This window comes from Phoca vitulina, unplaced genomic scaffold, assembly GCF_004348235.1.
Source record: "Phoca vitulina isolate PV1807 unplaced genomic scaffold, GSC_HSeal_1.0 scaffold18, whole genome shotgun sequence".
NCBI lineage: Eukaryota > Metazoa > Chordata > Mammalia > Carnivora > Phocidae > Phoca > Phoca vitulina.
Window position 1 is genome coordinate 19878571 of NW_022589721.1, and position 17094 is coordinate 19895664.

At 41.3% G+C, this 17094-nt stretch overlaps 1 protein-coding gene across 1 annotated transcript in view; it reads right to left on the minus strand.

The window, feature by feature from the left end:
- The window catches only part of WASHC5 (WASH complex subunit 5), a 61253-nt gene that overhangs the window by 24271 nt on the left and 19888 nt on the right, over positions 1-17094 (minus strand). Inside the window, exons 10-17 of the mRNA XM_032415472.1 lie at positions 14521-14648; positions 11210-11339; positions 8826-8938; positions 7135-7301; positions 6982-7057; positions 5780-5890; positions 4856-4996; positions 3758-3838 (exon numbers count right to left, since the gene is read on the minus strand). Coding sequence (XP_032271363.1) covers positions 3758-3838; positions 4856-4996; positions 5780-5890; positions 6982-7057; positions 7135-7301; positions 8826-8938; positions 11210-11339; positions 14521-14648 — 947 coding nt within the window. The remainder of the gene's footprint in view (positions 1-3757; positions 3839-4855; positions 4997-5779; positions 5891-6981; positions 7058-7134; positions 7302-8825; positions 8939-11209; positions 11340-14520; positions 14649-17094) is intronic.

Below are 17094 nucleotides of genomic sequence, written 5' to 3' on the forward strand. Positions count from 1 at the left end.
TAATGATGTAATGTATGGTGATTAACATAACATAATAAAATAAAATTAAAAAACAAAAAAGGCTGTGGGTTCCTCACCAGATAAAGGAAAGAAAGGAATGGAGGAGAAACCTGAAGATTAAAAAAGACTTAAAAGATACATTTTTTTTTTAAATTTATTTCTATTTTTTTTAGAAGATTTATTTATTTTAGAGAGAGCGCATGCGTGTGCCAGTGGGGGAGGGGCAGAGGGAGAGAATCCTCAAGCAGACTCCCCGCTGAGCGTGGAGCCTGACACGGGGCTGGGGCTTGATCCCAAAGCCCAAGAGATCAGGACCTGAGCTGAAATCAAGAGTTGAAGCTTAACAGACTGAGCCACCCAGGCACCCCTAAAATTTATTTTATTTTATTTTATTTTATTTTATTTTTTTAAAGATTTATTTATTTATTTATTTGAGAGAGAGAGAGAATGAGAGAGAGAGCATGAGGGGGGGAGCAGGAGAGGGAGAAGCAGACTCCCCGCCGAGCAGGGAGCCCGATGCGGGACTCGATCCAGGGACTCCAGGATCATGACCTGAGCCGAAGGCAGTCGCTTAACCAACTGAGCCACCCAGGCGCCCCTAACATTTTTTTTAAATGTAGTGTCCAGAGAAATTTACTTTTGGATAATAAAACTCTAAATGGAGAGACTGAGATTAGATCAGGGCACGTGAGCAGGATCCTGGGGTAGGAGCTGGGAAATGATATTTCTTGACTTAGGTGGTGGTTGTAATAATCTATTAAAGTACAGAAGTGTTTCTACAGCTCTCAGTACCTGTGCCCTATTTTACGATAACAAATTATAACTAGATATCATCAATAAGGAAAAAAAAATCAAAGAAGTAAAATGAAGTTTCCGAAGAAATACTCCTTGTAAGAACAGATTTGGTGAGAAAGAGTTAAATGGTTTCATGAATTTAAAGGTCTTAAATGGCCCTTCCAATTCTTCCAAGACTGTCACCAATGTATGGCATGCCTGTAGCTTAAAGAAAGCCCCCTTCCGACAGCCCCTTCCTTCACGCTTCCATCCCTTCCTCTGAAGTTAACAACAGTTAATTAACAGTTTTCATACGGATCTTCCAGACCTTTCTCTACTAATTTCTCTACGTATTGTCCTTAATACACATTTAATTTTAAAAATCTAAATGGGACCATAATACGTGTGCATGCGCGCGCACACACACTACACACACATACACGTTGTTCTGTAACTTGCTTTTTCCACTTAGAGTTTTAGAAATCTTCCAGTGGCAAAAGCTTTTTGAATGGCAGCAGAGCAATCTACACTGGAAACGCACCATGATATATTCAGCCATTCTGAGTGATAAATGTCTAGATGATTTCTATTTTTTAAATTTTTATTTATTATTTTTATTTGTTATTATTTTTGAAGATTTTATTTATTTGAGAGATAGAGAACATGAGAGGGGATGGGGCAGAGGAAGAGGGAGACTCCCTGCTGAGGAGAGAGCCTGAGGCGGGGCTCGATCCCAGGATCCTAAGATCATGACCTGAGCCGCACACACCCCCCTTTTTTAATTATTCTTTTTTAAGTAGGCTCCATGCCCAGCGTGAAGCCCAACGCGGGGCTTGAAATCACCACCCTGAGACCAAGAGTCGGATGCTTAACTGACTGAGCCACCCAGGCGCCCCTCTATTCTTTTTAAAATTTTTTTGGCCATCTGTAACAATGCACATTTACACATACATCTCTGTGTGTATCTTACTTGTTTTAAGTCATATGGATTAAAGTCAACTTACACTTTTTTTTTTAAGTAGGCTCCACGTCCAATGTGGAGCTTGAACTCACAACCCTGAGTTCAAGAGTTGCATGCTCTATGGACTGCGCCAGCCAGGTGCCCCAACTTATACTCTTTACAAGTGTCTGAAATAGATGCTTAACATTTGAGGGTTAAAGACTAGTGAGGGCTACAGGATCCCTTACAGAAAGCCCTGAGTGGTTAGATTGGCAGAGACAGTCTACTGGGTTGAGTGTGGTCAAGATGATATTCCCCCTGTTCTCATCTGAAAGACTGTGGCAAAAGATCTGCATTTTTCTTAATCAGCTGTCCTCTGATAATTATTGCTAATTATTAGGTTTTACTACATCCTTCCTATACTGGTCATTTTGCATGTAAGACACTTAATCTGGTCCTAAGATTTATTACCACTTTACAGATTAGTAAGAAGTGATAACCTGCAAGTCTACTCTCTGCATATCAACTGAATTAAACTGGCACCAGGCCTAAAGTATGTTCAGTGGATTCTATTAATTTTCTAGGGGCACAATGGGGGTGCCTGGGTGGCTCATTCAGTTAAGCATCTGCCTTGGGCTCAGGTCATGATCCTGGGGTCCTGAGATCGAGCCCAGAGTCAGGCTCCCTGCTCAGTGGGGAGCCTGCTTCTCCCTCTCCCCACCCTCCGCTCATGCTCTCTTTCACTGTCTCTCTCTCTCAAATAAATAAAATCTGTACAAAAAATAAAATACCACTATCTTTTTTAAAAAAATTCTAAGGGCACAATAGTATTTCAGCATACCTGCAGAAACCACACACTAAAGTTCCATTCCTATTTAGGTTCATTTCCTATTATTTTCTTGGGTTTTAGTAACACAAATGTTAATCTGGCAATTCAATAGATACACATTTAAAAAAAAAATCGGAAACATGTAGATTCTAACTGATATCAGATAAATGAAAAATAAAAGCACCGTGAACCCTGTGCATGGGCATATCACTAGTTATCATAGGATTACAAATGAAAACAGCATTGAGATAACACTTTATACTCTTTGGGAGAGCCAAAATTAGATTGTGGAACTAACAAGTATTGGGAAAAATGTGGGCAGACATTTCATGAAACAGTCGTTTCAGAAGGCAATCTGGTGGTGTTGAGAGAAATTAAGTATAAACACACCTTAAGGCCCAGTGACCCAACTCCTGGGGAGGCAGATTTAGGAGAAATTCTTTCACGGTGTAAGTAGAGACATGTTCAGAGTGGCCTGTAATAATGGGGAGTGTTGGAGTGAAAACAGACAATATGGGTGTCTGTGCCTCGGGGAATGGTTAAGTAGAATGTAAAATTCTATGCAGCAGTAAGAAGTAACCAACTGCCCAACTCATAGCAACACAAATAAATAAATCAAACATATGCACACATAAAGTAACACCTCATGCTTAAAATGCAGATACTAGCCTCTCTGGGGATAGAAATGGAATATACAGCGTGGGTGCTACTGGGGATGGGAATGGCTATGGGCGTCCAGATGAGAAAGAAAAGATGAAGAGAGGAGCTTGCATGCATCCGTGATGACAATGGCCAGACAATGACAATGGGGTAGGATTACCGCAGCTCTCTGCACCTGAGATGCAATATAAAAATACTAAAAGGAAAGAAGGGTGGGAGAGAGTGAGCCAGCTGTCTGGCCAAGGGAATCGAACCATTTTGTTTTGTTATTACGAAAATTCAATTAAATGGATTTTTCGTAGATTTAACTAACTCCTGGGTATGGATGAAAAATTTTTTGTAGATTTAACTAACTCCTGGGTATGGATGAAAAATCAGGATTATAATGCTCTCTCTTCCTCCATCAATAAATGAGTAAAGTGAAGATCAAGAGCTGAATGTGAAACAGCAGGGGACACAAGATGACGTCATTCCCTGTTCCCCATGGGAGAGCCACCACAGTAATCCAAACAAAGAGTCTATGAGGTCACATGAACCAGCACGAAAGCCGTTACCTTGATGATGCCAACCAAAGTTGTCTTCATCATTAAGATGCCTTCAGTAAAAATGGAAATAGCATGAGTGAGCTTGGCAACCTTTAACAAAGAAAAAGAAGTTAATTAAGTATTTCTGATAAAAGACCCATCGTTTCTACGGGAAGTGAAAATAATTGGCTGATAGTCCTGGATGAACCAAGACAGCAGGAATGACATGTCCCGGTCAGAAATGAGGCGCCGTGATGGAACCGAGAGACCACTGGTAGCCACGCTGGGAACGGGGTCAGCAGACATGAAATCATTCTTTAAATGCTGACCAATCATTTCCCCTTCTTTGGGCCTCAGTTTCTCATGCATAAAAGGCAGGATTCCATAAGATCGATGGTCCTTTCCACGTAGAAAAGGCTCATCAAGACCCTAACAAGGTAATCTCCCCTTTCCTGCGTTCTACTTTTTTTTCCCCAAGCAACACAAGGAGACATAGATAAGGTAGACCAATGCTGTATTTTTGAATGTGCATAAATACATAAATTCAAAGCTTGAAAAATCCAAATTCCTGATGTAATTTTTGGAGTTGTGTCAGAGAGGATGTAAAACTGACCCTGGGATGAAATGTAATGACAGTGGGCTTCCTATTGTCAATTTCCACTTGATTTCACTCTTTCACATCTTTTAAGTTTAGGGGGAAAGAAAAGCAGAGGTATTTGGAAAGAACAACCCCTGAGGCTGCTCGACTACTGAGTAGGCTTTAAAGTCTGGCTGGAGGAAATGGCTAATGGAACCCAGATGACTTTGCTCGACTGTGAAGAGTCTGGGCAATCTAGCCCGAAGCGAAGAAGGGCTGATTCGCCAGGACCGTTCAGGTGAAAAGTGACCAGCTGAACTCCACTTCCTCTGAGGACACTCAGGCTGGCGAGGCCTTAAGTAACTCCGGGACCAGGTAACAAATGCAGGTATGGCTGCAGTAACTTGGCACAAACAGTTACACTGAGAGTAGGAAAAAACAAATGAGAATAGGTCTGGAGGTCCTAGGGATATGGCAGGCGACACAGACCTGGGACACATCATGGTTTGGGTTTTAAATATCAAAAGGCAGAAGTCAAAGGGACACGCCACCTCGTATCGTGGGCCAAGCTGAGCATAGTCCCTCAGCTTGTCTTTGTCCAGGCGGGTCGGCACCTCAATGATATCGTGGGTCTGAAGCTTTATGATCTTTAGGAGAGAAGTAAACATGCTTTCTGGAATGATCTGCAAAACCTTCAGTGAAAGAGAGAAGCGGAAAAAGAGTTGACCATCTCTTTTGTTTTTCTTAGCTGATAAATGCTAGGATGGCAGGGAGACAGTACCAGTGTGTATAAGGAGCCACTTGGCTACAGGAAGGGATGGTAAGGGACTTAACAAGAGCTGTTTAAACATCTGCTCTCAGGCACACAGCTACGTTCTTTCAAACATGAACTGCTCGCAAGATATAAAGCTAATCCTCATACACAGGGAGCAAAAAGATGTATCTTTTCCACATTACAAACGCTTCAAAGACTGAGGATCAGAGGTGTTAGTAACATGGTTACAGAGCACTCAGTATGTGACATGGGTAAATTTTAAACCCAGGTCTGCTGGGCTCCACGCTGTACCGTAAGTTACTGAAACAGGATCAAAATTCCTCTGAAAACTTTAAGTTCTAACTAGGATATATATGCCGGATCTAGATCTGGCTCTTTTACCAGCTAGCTCTGGGACTCTGTGGAAGCCAATATAATCTCTATTTCAGTTTCTGTACCTACAAAGTGGGGGTTAATATCACCAGCACTGAAAAAAAAAAACAAACAGATGTAAAAGTTCTTTGGAAGTAAAACACATCTGCGTATCCATAGTACCAGTAAGAGTAAGTTTATATTCAGATATTGCAAATTTCTGGAATCAAGTTAAGAATAAGGGAAGAGAACACAGGTATACTTTTTATAGGGCCCCAAGCATCCTTTTTGTCTTCAAATAGAAGTTAGTTTGCCAATAAAATAAATATCACCTTGACGCATTTCTTACCTTTCTCACATAGGACACCAATTCACCAGAATAATATTGAGACACACTGAGAAGATCAGGACTATTTGCTTGATTAATTCGAAGAAGGGGAAGATCAAGGGCAGAGGCAAGCTGAAAGAAAAGTAGGTATTATCTGTTTCTCCATCTCAAAAAGTCCTAGAAATCTCTCTTTCTAGGAAGAGTCTTGGGTCCTACCCAGGAGAAAGCAACAACCACTGAACTTCATCAAAGTTCATTAATAGTTTCTGACAATGATACAGTTTTTTAAGAACAGTCATCTGCTATGGCAGCGGTTCTCAAACTGCAGGCCCTGGACCAGCAGCACCAGCACCAGCTGGGAACTAGTTAGAGATGCTGGCTCTTGAGTCCCACCCCAGATTTACTTAGTCAGAAGCTCTGGGGGCACGGTCCAGCCATCTGTGTTGGGACAGGCCTTCTAGGTGATTCAGAGGCCCCTCGAGTCTGAGAGCTCCTGCGCTACAGGAGACAGCTACTCTTGGATGGAAATCAGACACCGTGATGGGTGGATCACTGTACTGCATCCAATCGAAGACGTCACAGCATGTATGAAGTGCTGTTATTTTATGTACCACTCAGAAAGAAAGAAAATGCTGACAAGTGAACTTTGATATGCTGCCAATGATAAAACCCATCCCCAATCACAGAGATGTTTAAATAGGAAAGAAAGTGCACCTAAGAATTGAAATACAAGGTGACTCGGTCAGAAGACAGTGAGTCAATTATTTGCTCATTTATCTCGATCTGAAGTTACCTTGAGAGCAAGGGCCCTATTTGTATTGTTAACTGCTATTCCCTTATCTTTAGAGGGGATCCTAGTTTGTACCAGAGGTTCAATAAGAATTTTTTAAATGAGTAAGGGAAAGGAATTAATTCACATCTAGAGAAAAAAGGACCCACATTTTTAGTATATTGGTAGAACTTAAAAAATGTATTTTTTAACTTAAAAACTATTTTCTGTAAGACATCCAACTTATGTTAATTGAAACTTCAAATATTCATGGCATCTTTTGAAACTGTGCGCTCGTGGGAAAACTGCTAACAATTTTCAGTCTGTAAAAAGACTTAAATTACCTAACTTTCTAAAAGAATGAAATCTTGGACTGATTTCATGCATGAGGTAGTAACGAAGACCAGTTCCTCCCTAGTGACTGAGAATGTGATCTAATTGTTTCTTTGCTTACCTTCAGGAATGTAGCTCTGAGTTTAGTAACCATGGATGGGTTTACCCTTATGCTCTCTTGCATGATGGATGTGAATCTGTAAAGAGAGATCAGTGGTAAGGAGACACCCATGGTGGCCTTCATATAGGGGAAATGTTAGGCTGACCACATTACCTGTCAATTAATTGCCAAGCAAAAGAAAGGTCCCCAACGATCTGCATTGTGATCAGGACCTCCTCTTTAATGTTAATGGTTCGGATCATTTGGTGAAGAAACTTGCGAGTATCAGCAAGAAACTGACAGACTTGCAGATTTGATTCCAACTGATGAAATTCTTGAACCTGTGTCACATAAATACATTTAATTAGAAAATTCCAAATGGCTTCTGTGGTGTTTATTTTTCCCTGAAAACACTTTAAGAAAGGCATGCTACTTACTAAGAATTTCTTGGCAAAATTTCTATTTCAAATAATTTTAGAAACGTATAAGCCAAGTCATAATGTAATGCACAGGTTCCTAGGATTAGAAAATGTTCTACTCTTTTTACTGTGTATGTATATGACAGAATGAGTGGATACTTCTGTCTTCTATTTTAGCATCAATAAACACATATTAGAAAATCCTCCTGGAAGCAATCTCATTCTTGATCTCCTAAAGCACTTTTCTTTTGACTGCTGAGATTCAGTGACCCCTTACACTTGGCTTTCTGTGATGTGTGCATCTGCCTCACCTCTTTGATGATGTTTTAATCACTTCTGTATCTCCCTAGCTGCTCAATAAATATTTTAATGAATCAAAAAAAAAATCCTCTTAATTCTGAAGATTTGCAGGTTTGCTAAAAAACAGAGTAGAAGTCACATCACAACCAGGGTGCTGGCATTTCGACATTATTAAGTTCTTTTTTTGGACTCCATAAAACAAAATAATGATTCCCCAGTGTCCGAAAATTGTTTATATTCAAGGTGCCTGGGCCATTGCCGAAATAAATAACACAAACGATAAAAAGCCTCTGACATTTACAGAGTTGTTTATAGTTGTACTGCAGACTAAAAGATCCAGGAAACGAGCAAAATAGGGACAGTACAAGTTGGGAATTTCTGGCTAGGGAAACTGACGCACTAACAATGGAGAACTGTTTTGTGTTGCCATTAACAATAACCAACAAATCTCTCAAAAAAAAAAAGAGCCTATAAATGCCAAATAAAGTATTACTTCTCTCTCTAAAGATATATACTTATACCAGTTGAACAGGGTTCCAAGTAAGTATGGATGATGTTTTAAATAGTTGACGGTTATTGTTCTCATTGAGGCTTTTATTTTTAATTTTAAACGCAGTTATAAGCATACAATTAAAATTTCAAGAGTGGGAAAATATAATAATCCTTTTTTGAATTTGAGTAGATAAAAAACGAACTATTTCTTTTTTTCCGGAAAAGAAAACATCACTTATAAGCATATGATCATTATATAACTATGGTTATGGTTGTGTATCCCTTTGTAGTTTTTCCCCCCAAACTCTTCCCTGATCTAGAAATGGTGCCTACAGTGTGGTGGTGTTTTAGCTTTTGCTGCCTTAACCACAATTTCCCTGATGTTTCTATATTGTCTTCATCATTATTTTTCCAAGACTACATGTTTCTGCAAGTGGAAATGTCATCATTTTTGTTGGCATTCTCTTCATGCTGATCACTTCATTATTTTCCCAATTTTAGGACACTGGATATAATATTACAGGGAGCAGAGTATGCTTTTTGTTGCTTCTGATGAAATATTCTCTCAGAAATATTTCCAGGACCAGATTGCTGGGTGGGTCAGAAACTATGATTCATGATCCAAGCACCGCCATTTAAGAAGGGTTTTCTTACCTCCTCCAAAGCTTGTATGAGCTGCACCGTTTTCCTGCCTGCAGCAGTGGAATCATCATGATTTAAAGACAGAATTTGTTTTGAGATCTCTCTGAACCAAGCCTGCAGGTTTTCTATGAACACAGAAACAAGGAGAGACTGCTGAGACCCCAGGATTCCCATAGCTGTGGCTTTTAATCTATTCAGGAACCCTTTACAAATCTAGGTCTTGTTCACAGAGCTCTCGCTGTGCACCTGACAGCGCCCTCGGAGATTCTCCACACAATAACCACCAAAATGCCTCGGGGCATATGACCTGGAACAAGAGAGGGAACTTTCTACATCAGTGGCTCAGCCTAACACCTGGCAGGTGAACACAAGTGTGCAACGGTGGGCAGAGGAGCAGGGAGGAACCGGGAAGGAAACGAAAGATGGGATACAGAGTTCCTGGGGAGGGTTTTCTGCAAAAGCGAGGATGGGGAGAGAGAGAGGCACAGGGATGGTTTGTCCCTAGGTGAGAGGACAGACATGGGCAGCAGCTTTGGGACAAAAAGGACAATGGCACGTCTTGGAGGGCAATGAGGGGCAACACGTCAGGAGTGTGAGGGATGATCTGAACAGCTGGGGAGGGAGCCGTTCGCATTCACAAACCAATTTCACACCGCAGAGAAAGGGAAGGGCACCAACATGCTCTGGGGACCCTCAGTATGGCAGGCAAAGCTCGAAGCTTGTCTCATTGAATCTTCACAATTTATGGAGGTAGGAATTAGAAGGCATTTCTCAGATCAGGCAGCTGATGCCCAGGGACGTTACGGATCCCAGGCAGGGTCACGGTTATTAAATGGCAGAGCCAGGATTTTCTCACTGGTCTGGCCAGATTCAAAGGCTTTGCTCTTTTTAACTCACCAAGCTGGTTCCCTAAAGTTTTTGTTGTTATTGTTGTTGTTTTATCAATGGGATGATTTCACTTTAATAAAAGCACTTAAGGGCTTATAATCCTGTTATTTCAAGAACTGGTATGAGGGACACTAGTTGTAATTTTAAAGATTTTTTTTTTTTTTTTTTTGGTAAGACTGAGGGACAGCTCTGGAGTAGCAGAAAGAGCACAGGGTTCAGGTCTGAGGTGCCGAGCTCGATCCAGGCTCTGAACCTTTGTTACCTTCAGCGAGTGACTACCTTTTACAGCTTGATTTCTTTACATGTAAAACAAGAATACAGATGTTTATTCACAGCATCTCAGACAAGAAACATATGTGGAAGTTCTTCCTAAGCTGAAATATACTATATAGCCAGATAAAGTAGAAGATCTTGTTCTGAATGACCTTTGAAAGGATGTTAGGATTTATAAGAACCTAAGGGTGATTAGAACAAAGATGAATGTGCCTGATTCTCAAAAACTAATCTGGTTAGATTGTTACAGGTGGTTCCTTGTTTTCTAGACACAATGTAGTGACCTGCAAAACATGTTGCCAATTTCTATCACATGATTAAAAACACAGCCAACTTTTCCCACTAGGAATAATAAAGTAACTTGCAAATACATTTTAGGCCAACCATTCAGCATCAAATAAATCAACAAAAGCCAAATACAGTAATCACAAGATCATACTGATTAAAAATAGTGGTTTTTTTTTTTTTTAAAAAGCTATACAATTAAGCTTTTTTTTTAAACAAAAAGCTATACTATTCTACTGTATAATTAACTTTATCAGAAATGAATCTCATAGTTAAACATTAAGCATTAAAAAGATAGTTTGTCATCTTAAAAATCAGAATGGTAATTCGGGGGCATTTTGAAAAGCTTCTATCTATATAAAAATGTTAAGTGATACCATAATTTTCCTACAGATAAAATTTCCTAGAAGAAGCGGAATTAACATCATTAAAGTAAGACTTGAGCAATGTTTCAAAAAATCTGCAGGTCCCCTCTTCTGCCACTAGATGGCAGGCGCACTGGGGGGGAAGCAGCAAACATGATTAGAAGCCGAGAATCTTGCATACCATCTATGTTAGTAGTTAGTAATATTCTTGAGGGAAGTGTCCCGAGATCAGGACAGTTAGGTCCTTTTCTCCCTCCCCCCCAAATGCACATGAGCTGACACACCAGTGGTGCATACTATGGTGAAGGTGGGGGATGAATTATGACCCTATGGACTATGAACCAGAGTATAACAACCCCTCTAGCCCAATCTCATACTTCCAAAGTAAGAAACCTCAAGTCCAGAGAGGCTATGAGGATTGCCCCAGGGAGCACAAAGCTAGAGGCAGCTAAAACTAAGCTTCAGATCTTCATTAGCAACCTCCTAGCATACAATGACGACAACGTAAGGACTTTTTACTCTGCTGCTTTCCAGTCATTTGTGTGTACATTTCAAACACACCAGTATTTCCTCTTCAGCAATTACCATTTTTCTCCACTCGGGTTAGGGGTTTCACTCCTGAAAAGACGTCAGCAAGCTCTGTCATCCGCTCTGAACCCTCCTTTTTGTAATGCTCCCATTTGGCTTGCTTTTCTGAAAGCATTTGCTTGAACATCTGTTGAAAGAGACAGAAAAGAATTACTTAAGAGGAAGTCCAGATTAGGCAGTTTACCAAGAAAGCCTGAGCGAAACCCAATTTATTATAAAAATATATGCCTAAAAGTAACATTACCCTGACGTCATCTCTTAAGCTGTCCTACTTTGTACAAATCGAGGGGCAAAGCTGGATCACTAAGACAGTGGTTCTCAGGCATCTTATGATGCACATAAGCATCACCTGGATGGCTTTATACTTCTCAGAGTCCCAAGCCCCACCCTTGAAGATTCTGGTTCAGAAGGTCTTGGGTCGACCCAAGAATCAGCATTTTTAGTATGACATGAAATTTGGTGGCCACTGCTCTAAGGTCCTTTCTAAGTAACAATTTCTGGGGTCATACCTATTCTAAGGTCAGGGAAGGCTGAGGATTATCTAGTCTGATGAGTGGAGAATGAACTAAATTACCCACAAAAGTTCTTTCTTTTTCATCACACAGTAGGTCTGTTTATGAACTCACTTTTCATAAAATTAAAATCCTATAAAGGGTTGGGCAGAGGAGGAAATGGTGTGTCTCAAGGTTTTGTTTTGTTTTGTTTTTCCTTGAAACAAACTTTAGAAACATATTTCAGGTATGTCACAAACGTATAGGGATTTATTTCATTGGGCTCCTAAGGGGTAAATATGAGAGTATATGGATTTTTCTTTTAAGAAATTCTTCATTCCTCAGCATCAAAATGAATTTTAAAAGATGAAGACTTCATTGCAGACAAAAGGATCAAGACTGGTGGAATTTTGTGGGGCCAGAGGAAAAGGTATCTTAGTGATCAGGCGGGATGATTAAGCAATGAAAAGTAATAGGATGAGGAACAGTCAGAATTATTTATAGTCTGCCCTATCTTTTTGAATGCCTGGGATCAATCAGTGCCAGGTGACAAAGCAGCAGTGACAAAAATAACATTGGGAGGCCTTCATCACAGATCGAATGGCTTGAAGCCCTTCCAACACTCATTTACAGGTTGAACTCACAGGTTTCATATCTTGTTAAGATGGAATTTGGAATAGGGGATGGTCCTTCAATTAGGAGATGCACCTTCATATAAAGATTACAAGAAACACAGGTCCAATTAGTGTGTTTATAGGAGAATCAGAAGGTGATTCTAGAAAAACGGTTGGGGTGCGAGGTCAGTTAACAAACTGAGCTGAAATGTATTATTGTTTTGCTTGATTTGAATTGGGTAGTTGGTTTCTTTTCTTTCTACCAGATCTTTCTCTTTTGAAGATCTTTAACGATTGGTCTTCTTTTCCCTCTACCGGAACAGACTGAAGGAAGCTGCCCTTTCTATTCCAACAGATTCCAGAAAAAGATTAATGATTAGAAATGCAGGCTTGGCTAGGCAGATGACCCAGACCTGTCCTGATTTCCATGCAACAACACTGAGCTACAGAACTCTTGGGGAACTGGCGCTCGGTTCAGGATCCTAACTGGACTGAGTGCATTGATTCTTCGGGGGCGACTCTCACTTGCCTCTGAAGTTTGCTTTGATCAAAAAATAAGATGCCTGGTTTCCTGCTCTTGGATCTTTCTTGGTTTCTCATGTTGGCTTAATCTGTCTCTCTTCCCCACTGTACTGAGAGCTCCTTGATGGCAGGGACATGCCTTGTTCATTTTTGAATTCCTAGCACCTAGCTGGGAACAGAGCAGGTATTTAATAATGATTTGCTATTCAGAGGGAAAACATTAACATTATTAAAGAGATCAAAAAGGGGTAGCGTTTCTCTGATCTTACAAAGTGATACCCAGACAAGGCACTGAAAACACTCAGCACGTGCATTAGCATGCATTAGCATGATGTTAATAAGCAGCATGTACTTTTCCTGAGCTACTTAATGGGGGAACACAGTGTCCTCGCATACCTAGAAAAAAAGAAACATCTAGCATACCACTAACCGGACTGAGGCAAGGTGAAGATCAGTTCTGAATGGGCATTAATATCCATGGCTAGTTCCTGGGCCCACCTGCTCCAAAACCCCAAAGCTACTGGTTCCAGAACGTAGGCATTCCTGGGTATCTGCCATTTTTATTACGCCCACAGAGGCTTTTTTAGCCCTAAGACTGACCAACCTCAAAATTTCCTTCGGGGAACTCAAAATCCTTAAAATCCTTAAGTCAGCCTTGTTGAATTGCAAATCCTTCACCCTACTTAAAAGCCCTTTCTAGCACTGGGTGTTACATGCAAACAACGAATCACGGAACACTACATCAAAAACTAATGATGTAATGTATGGTGATTAACAGAACATTAAAAAAAAAAAGCCCTTTCTAACAGGTTCTCATGGCTTTTCAGATGAAGACTGAAATCCTACAAGGCCAGGCCTGGGTTGGCTCCTGCCCACTCTTCAACCTCATATCATACCACTTTTTCTCGTTCTCTCCCCTCTAGCCAACTGGTCTTTCTGGTCCTTGAACTGGTCATGCTGTTCCCTACCCGAGAGGACTTGGGCATGTTCTGCCCTCTCTCTGGCATGGTCTCCAGAATGCTCCCAACCTTTGTCTTAGCTAACTCTGACAGGTTCCTCCTTCGGGTCCCTTCAGAAGCTCTTGCTTCTCTTCTCAGGGAAGTTGGGGATAGCATCTTTGATTTTAGGTCCTCAGAGAACTATGTTCCTTTCCTTTAGAGCACGTCTCTCAGTTTTTATTTACATTTTTTTTCTTTTTTTTAAAGATTTTATTTATTTATTTGACAGTGAGAGAGACACAGCGAGAGAGGGAACACAAACAGGGGGAGTGGGAGAGGGAGAAGCAGGCTTCCCGCTGAGCAGGGAGCCCGATGTGGGGGCTCGATCCCAGGACCCTGGGATCATGACCTGAGCCAAAGGCAGATGCTTAACGACTGAGCCACCCAGGTGCCCCTGTATTTACATTTTCATTAGTGCAGTTCTCTGATTACTGTTCATATTCCTCACTAGACTGCCACCTCCACAGTCTTGTACAATTTCCCCCGCCACTGTCTCCTCCCTGGCAGTTGGCACTAAATGCCTGTTAAATGTTTAATCCTGTCCTTTTAGTGTAAGAACTATCTCAGACAGCTAGACTCCGCAGCCTGAGTCAGAGATACAGTTACGGAACCCTAATCCTTTAAAAGTATTTTTAAGCATAAAAACACTAAGATGTTGATGATTATTTATTCAAGGGTTTTACCTCTTTGAGTATAAACTCAAACTGTGCAGTATCCAACAGCAATTGAAAGAGGATCTTGGGATTGTACCTAGAGTCTGTTAGAATCTGGTCCTTGATCTGACGAAGACGTTTGTTGTTTGGGTCACAGGCTAGAAACGGGAAGAAGAGAGTTCCCAATTTATTAAATGTGTAGAAAACATGAAATAGAAGAGGAATTCTTAAAAAACTTTCCTTCATTTTAAGCATTTAAAAATAAGCAAAATGTATACCAACACGCATGGAAAAATACAGTATATGTATACCATGAAATAAGTACAACTGAACTTTTAAATATGACAGTTGGATCTGGCAAGGAATGTCATTCATGGTCTACTGTAGAATGAGCAAAAGCAAGCGGCAGAACAGTGTTCCAAATACTGAAGGCATTCTGGGACTGGTTCATTACCGACTGTCCCATATGGATGGGTGGAGCCTTCTGACACCATTCGGCCTCCTTACTTCCTGTCTGTTTGGAGTTGCTTTCGGTTTAGGCATTGCTCTCTGCCATTCGGGGTGGACACTCTCAGTTTCTGAGACTGCTCGCCTCAGAGAGCCCTGTTTGCAAGGTTGGCACATCTGGGGACTCGGATTTTGGGAGACGCTACCATTTCAAGAATTAATAAGAGAGGACCACTATGCCTTAACTGTTCGTACCATGTGGTTTATGATGAACACCTGCTTTCCTTCTAGGAGTCTGGAACTTTGGTACATGCCAGGCAGAGGCTGCCTGTGATCAGCCCCAAGGAGTTTCCAAGGAGCTTCCCTGATTGGCGTCACTTCACACATGCTGTTGCAATGCATTGCCGGGGGGATTAAACACATCCTGTGTGACTCCATCAGGAGAGGACCCCTAGAAGCTTGTGCCTGGTTCCCTCCAGACTTCATCCCATGCACCTTTTCCCTTTGCTGATTTTGCTTTCTATCCTTTTGCTGCAATAAATCATAGCCACAAGTACTAATATACGCTGTGTCTTCCTAGGAAGTGATCACAACTAGGGTGGTCTTGGGGGTCCCTGACACCACGGGCAAGCAGGTTACCCACACAAAGATGTGGCACCTCCAAACGGGAAGAACCAGACCTGGGAGCGTTCTGTTCCTTGTAAAGGCTGGAGGGCATGGCGGGCACTCAAAGCTTCCAGAACTCTCTACTACCAAGGCCCAGAGAGATTCCAGCAACGAGGCCAAGGTGACAAAAGTAGGCAGGGATGGACCCAGGGGCAAAAATACCTAATATTCTGATTCCCTAGCTCAGCCTCTCTGCTCCTAAGAGAAACTATTTCAGATAAACAATATGTTAAAGAAAGGTATATAGAACTTAAAAAATTACTGATATTTGCTGGGGCCAATTATTTATTTAAGAATAAATAATTTGGGGCCAATTATTTATTTAAGAAAAAGTAAGAAAATAGGTCAAGGCTACCTGGACTATAAATAGTCAAAACAAAAAATTTAAGGCAACAAACACTGTCAAAAAGTTCACATCTGATAAGGTTCAAGGTCCCTGGTTGTTGCTCTGGTGTCACCCGGCTTTCTTGCTTTCTTAGCCCCTCAGTGGTATCCCAGGATGTCCAGCATATATAGAAGGACCGTGTGATATATGTCAGGGGTGTTTTTTGGTGTTTCAGTTCTGGTGAAGCCTGCAGATGGCCATTTTATACATTGATTTCTAAGTTGTTCCATCAGGAGGAGGCTCATGACAACCTGGAGAAGGGCTCAGTTTTCATGGGAAACTGCAGAGCGGATTTATTATGCATTCGTCACAACTATCTAGGAAGAGCTATATTGGAACTGGTAACACTGATGACACAGAAGACAATTTTTTCAGCTTCGTATCTGCCTAACAAACAAAATCAAACAGACCAAACTTTACGAAGAGTTCCACTTGTTTTGTATTAATTCTGATTGAACAAGAAAGCTTCTGAGACTAATTTGCTTTCATTTTTGGATAGGGAACATCGCCCTGCATTAATGATTACTTCCAGCGTCCTCAGGGCCTGATGCCATCTGTGACATCTGACCCTGCAAGAATGCAGACTCAGAGAACTGAGGCAACAGATCTCAGAAGCATGGTAACCTCAGGTTGGACTTCGGAAGCTGGGCAGCCCTGCCTGGGGAAGGCTGGCTCTGAGCACGTTTCTTCAGAAGCTGCAAGACACCGGGGACGCATCCAAAGCCTGGGTGAGATGCCTCCAACAGATCAATAGGATGGAATATAAAGAATACGCATTCCTTCCTGCCGATCATGACCGAGACACCATAAAAGCTAAATAAGCAGTTACTTTTCCCACACATGACTCATAGTCAGATAGGTAAATCATTTGTCTCTGGTAAATGATGACCTTGTGCAATCAGGTCAGACAATTGCCAGGCACAAAAATGGAAAACAGATGTGGCTGAAAATAAATGCACAGAACGCTGTCTGTTGTCCCTGCAAGGGTGCAAATCCAGGACACGACTCCTGGCTCCCAGAGTGTAGGCACAGGGTCAGGCACGGTCGTGGGGAAGAGGATGATGAGGCTGAGTCACGGGAAACTCACCGCTGGTTTTATGATAGGA